This window comes from Brachycentrus maculatus, unplaced genomic scaffold, assembly GCF_059751285.1.
Source record: "Brachycentrus maculatus isolate JH-2025_06_01 unplaced genomic scaffold, ASM5975128v1 h1tg001210l, whole genome shotgun sequence".
Taxonomy (NCBI): Eukaryota; Metazoa; Arthropoda; class Insecta; order Trichoptera; family Brachycentridae; genus Brachycentrus; species Brachycentrus maculatus.
Genome location: NW_028281895.1, coordinates 140,001 through 145,082, shown reverse-complemented (window position 1 = coordinate 145,082; position 5,082 = coordinate 140,001). Strand labels below are relative to the sequence as shown.

The 5,082-nt window shown below is 31.5% G+C and overlaps 1 protein-coding gene across 1 annotated transcript in view; it reads left to right on the top strand.

The window, feature by feature from the left end:
• Window positions 1-164: 164 nt before the first annotated feature.
• Window positions 165-5,082, top strand: part of LOC148299287 (zwei Ig domain protein zig-8-like) — a gene marked incomplete at its 5' end in the record, with an annotated part of 13,743 nt that continues 8,825 nt past the window's right edge. The window contains 2 exons of the mRNA XM_088276234.1: window positions 165-375; window positions 4,666-4,764. Coding sequence (XP_088132360.1) covers window positions 165-375; window positions 4,666-4,764 — 310 coding nt within the window. The remainder of the gene's footprint in view (window positions 376-4,665; window positions 4,765-5,082) is intronic.

Sequence of the window (5,082 nt, the reverse complement as noted above, 5' to 3'; positions counted from 1 at the left end):
ATATACTTTCCTGACTTACCGTGGTTCTTTGTGATATCAGGTATCATATATAAGACACATTGACTTCATATCCTGATTTATCGTTATTTTCTGTGATATCAGGTATCATATATAAGGCACATGGACTTCATATCCTGACTTTTCGCTGTTCTTTGTGATATCAGGTATCGTGGATAAGGCACAGAGACCTCCATATCTTGACGGTGGGGAGCTACTCGTATACCTCGGATGAGAGGTTCCAGGCGTCTCACCACCGCGACCGGAATGACTGGATGCTGCATATCAAGTGGGCGCAGCAGAGGGATGCTGGGATGTATGAATGCCAAGTACCAACACAACCGGTCAAAAGCTACTTTGTGTATCTAAATGTTGTTGGTGAGTAACTGCATACTACTTTAGTAAGTGAGTCTTAAGTTATTGAAATTTAAAAATAATGGAAATATTAAAACAAACAAAGTAGATATCACCCTGTTTCCCTGCAGGAGTTGGCAGAGAGAATAGAATGCCACACCAATCTGTATTTCTTAACAACTTTTGACTCATCCACACTCACGCATCTTCTCATACATGCCCGCCAAAAATTCCAAATCTTGGCCTAACCGCTTTTAAGTTACTGAAATATTTCATCATGCCAAGTTTTTATCGGTTTTCTTAAGCTTCTATCTCCAGCAACATTCTTGACATAAATTTGTATTACTGTTCTTCCTTCACTTATTTATTGAACATGCCCAACATATATGGAAGTGAAGCGTACAGTTGACAAAAGTAGTATTAAATGTAGACTAAATGCAGTTGAAATGCGATCCCTTAGTCAAATTTGTGTCGAAACAAAGTATGATCGATGTTCGAATGGTGAAATAAGGGAAGTATCGAAGGCTGAGATATGCATTATCGATAACATTAAGAAAGGTTTGTAAAGATGAACATATGAGTAAGAAAAGAACAGTAAAACAAATTAATATGGTGAATGCAGTTGGAAATAGAAACCGCGGAAGACCAATTAAAAATTGGCACAATTAAGTATATTGAATACTTGGATGTAGATAGGTCTGGAGTCAGAATAATTGCCAGGTAAATTAACACAATCATTTGTTAATCATTAAAGGAGATGTGGGAATGTGGAAGAGGCGAAGATGTTTGCGAAGGCAGAGCGGTGTGGCGTTATATCTCCTATTATCGCAGTTAAGCGGAATGTGAGTTAGTTCATTTATTAGAAAAACAAATATGAATCTATTTATTAATATAGAATGAATTGAAATCTGCCAAGCAATGCGCTACAAAGGCAAAGAAAATATTTTAATGAAACTAGTATCATCGAACAAAACGTGTTCAATTTGAGTAAAAATCAATTTGAGTTTACTTACTTTTAAGAAATGCTAGAACTGTCTGTATTGTATTACTTACATTTAAGTAGGAGATAGTAAAAACACTTTTTATTAAAGATATCCACTATAGTTCAAACAAAACAAAAAAACCTTAATTGAATCTTTGAAATTTGAAAAGCTCAAGTCTTCCTCTATAAAAACCTGACATTTCTTCCAACACAAAGTATTACAAATCGGGATTATTTAAATTTTATTATCCTTCAGATCACTTCTTAAATATTTGTATTTAATAGGTTTTTAATATAGTACAGTATTAAGAAAACACTATCACTATACTTAGTATAAACTATTTGCCCCGATGACAGTGTTAGGAACTTGCATAATTTATAAAATTCATTTTTTTTAATGGGTCCGAATGAAAACAGCTTCTATACCGGACCCGGAAATGAGGCGGTGTCTTACAGAGTACAGCATTTAGTATATATATATATATATATAATTTAATTATAATTTAATTTTTAAATTTTAGGGCTTTAAAAATAGATTTCTCGCAGCATGTCACCAAGGAAAACATACATTGTATCGAATTATTTCCGGCCAACATTGAAGAAGTTATGATGTGTGCAGATTCAATACAAAAAGTTTTCGTGCCAATATCGTTCAATATTTATACGTTATGCTCCAGTAAATCATTGTAATATATGTAATCGAATGTGCCGGCTTCTTTTTTTCTTTCGAAACATTCTGAGGTAGGGCGCCATAAATTATTTACTAAAAACTTTTATATTGTTTGGGTGATAAATACGCTTTCCTGATTTAAATGGAGATTCCACGAGTTGTATTATTTGTAGAAAATACGTTTTCTCGTGTATACATAAAACTTATCCGATTATGTTTCACCCCGGCGACCTTCAGCTCGACCTTCATCAAAACATCCCCAAGAAATCCTTCAATTGTGTTAATTTTGTTTTTACTTAGCTACGCTAAAACGTTTTTTTAATCCACCTTGTAATTAAATATAAGCACTTAACGGTATTTATTTAATAAAGTAATAAAGTATAGGGTTTTAGTCATCATTTCGAGGTAGATAAGGTTCAACGTTAATTATTCAACGTGTATTTTTAGGTTGAAGGTTATAACTAAAGAGTAATGAAAATATTTCATATAATTAAAGCACTTGGAATGAAAATATTTTATCCACAGAGGGATCATATTGTCAGAGAAAATTAGTTCAAGAGATATTTTTTTTATACCTACGTATGAAGGTTTTTTTAGACCAAATAAAATGTTAGAGAATACTTGTTCGTAAAAAATTTAACCAATATTTTTTTCAATAAAATAATGTTAATTTATTAAGAATAAAAATAATAATAAAAAGCTCTTTAAGAGAAGAAGAGTCCATTAGATATTAAAAAAAATCTATATGTGAAGATTTTATTGGAGTAAATCAATTGTCAAGAAAACACCTGACCGGTTCGTATAATGTTAGGTTTTGTTTTAAATATCAATATCAATTTGAGTTTTCCGAAAAATATATCTATGTGTGAATTTTTTTAGACAACTTTAATATTAAATTAATACCTCTTCGTGATGTACAGGATTTTTTTCCTCTTTATTTACCAATTTATGAGGATTTCAAAAAAAAATATGTCAAGGGAAGACCTTTTAGAAAGTAATTAAAAATCTTATATGTCTAAATATTACGTATTAAAGTTTTTTTTAATGTAAATGAAATGTTTTGTATTTAATTTTTTGTCTTATTAATAAACAATTAAGATGTTTTTTTTTTTATAAAGTGTTCATTAAATGTCGAAGAAGATATGTTTCATTACAGATAAATTACTGGTTTTTATTTTACATACTAAAATATTTTTTCAATGCAAAAGTAATTGCGCCTCACATGCCATTTTTGAAAAAAAACGAAACATGTGTAATTGCCTTAATTGTTAGGATAATTATATATTTTGTTATATTATCACAAGGGAAACTTTATAATAAACGAGTGTAAAAATAGACGCAGAAAATCAATTTAAAGCCTCTCTTCACAATTCAAATGATCCACACTCTAGTAATATAGTAGAAAATTGAAATACAGTAATGTTGAAACCTGAAACAACTAAAAATCGTCGTATTTTCGCTCACCATAATCAAAATCCATATTTTTAATATTTATCTTCCAAGGCTCCAGGCAAGCACGCACATCTGGCTAAATGAATTTCAAAGGTTCAGCTAGGGACACATTACGAGCCCCCGTAACGGCCCGAAAGGTCCAAATACATACTTGTCTACTTGTTAAACAGTGGGTCACTTAGTGTTTCGAGAAACTTTGGTCTTCAGTCTAATACGTCATAAATTTGTGAATACGAGGAAAGCATAAAGCACACTATATTTTTATCTTCTTTTTAATATGAAACCTTTTTGTCCGCCTCCGTAGTATATAATGGTCAGCACACTCGGCTACCGTACTGGAGATCCCGGGTTCGTTTCCCAGGAGAAAGGTCGAATAAATATATGATTTTTCAATCCATTATTTATTCAATATTACTTTGAACTGGTGCCTTAAGCGGGGGGCTAATCACCTTTCCTTATTGTATTTAACGATCAAGATAATACTGCGTTTATATGATGAGGTGACCTATGCATCATCGGGAGCGAATGAGGATTTGATGATGATGATTTTAACCTTTATCCGTACTTAATAGTAAATTATTCATTATATTCTTCTTTTTTCTTTGACAGCAGTCTCTCCGATGTTGGATGTAGAAATCTTCTATTTTTTCTAGACTTCTCTCGTTGGGGCTTTTTCCTTTAACTTTTTCTTATAAAAGAAAGGAAAATTTTTCCATTTTTTCTTTCTTATTTTACAGAAAACATAAATGATGCACAATGTACATTAACTTGATTCTTATTTCTACACTTGATAATATAAATTTCACAGAGTGGAGTTGATCATTTAGCCTTACGATTAAGATAACACTTTATCGATACAATGTAGTGAATGCCTTTTGCACCATTGTTTCTGATCAAGGTGAGAAAATGAAGAAAAAAATGTTTGTCTAAATCATGATATATCACTTAACCAAATATATTATATAAATGAAAATAAATATCCGTAGTGGCTCATTCCATAGCATCAGAATATATGGATCATCATCTAACAATCTATTTCTGACCTCCAATGGTGCAAAGGGCACTACGTTCGATAGATGGAGTGTTGACATGATTATAAGTACATGAATTCAATGTGGTCAGACTCACTAACGTATTATTATTTACTAATGTAAAACTATAATTGTTCATTTTATTTTATATGATTTCATTTTTACTTGGAAAATATCAGGTAGGGACTCTCCAAGACAGCCACTCCCTGCTGCGCCGACACCACGAGCACACGTATCCCTGCTAGATGAAATATATCATACTATGTATTCTGATCAAGGTGATATACAATTTTTGGGTGATATGTGATACTTCTAATATGCTTTACCTAATGTTACGCATGCAGTATTTTTGAGCTAATAAAAAAAATCTAACACGTTATTAATGTTTTCTCAATAAAAACTAATATTCTAATCGTTTTGTACTTTATGTACATACGAGTTTGATAACAATATTTTGAGTTTGTGTTCAAATCTCACAAATCGTTCAAGAAAACCGAAATACTCAAAGTTACTTGGTTTGACCGAACGTGGTTTATGTTTGATTTTGTTTAATTAATTTTTTTATTCTTCTTCTTTAGCTAGGACTGTGTCCTGTT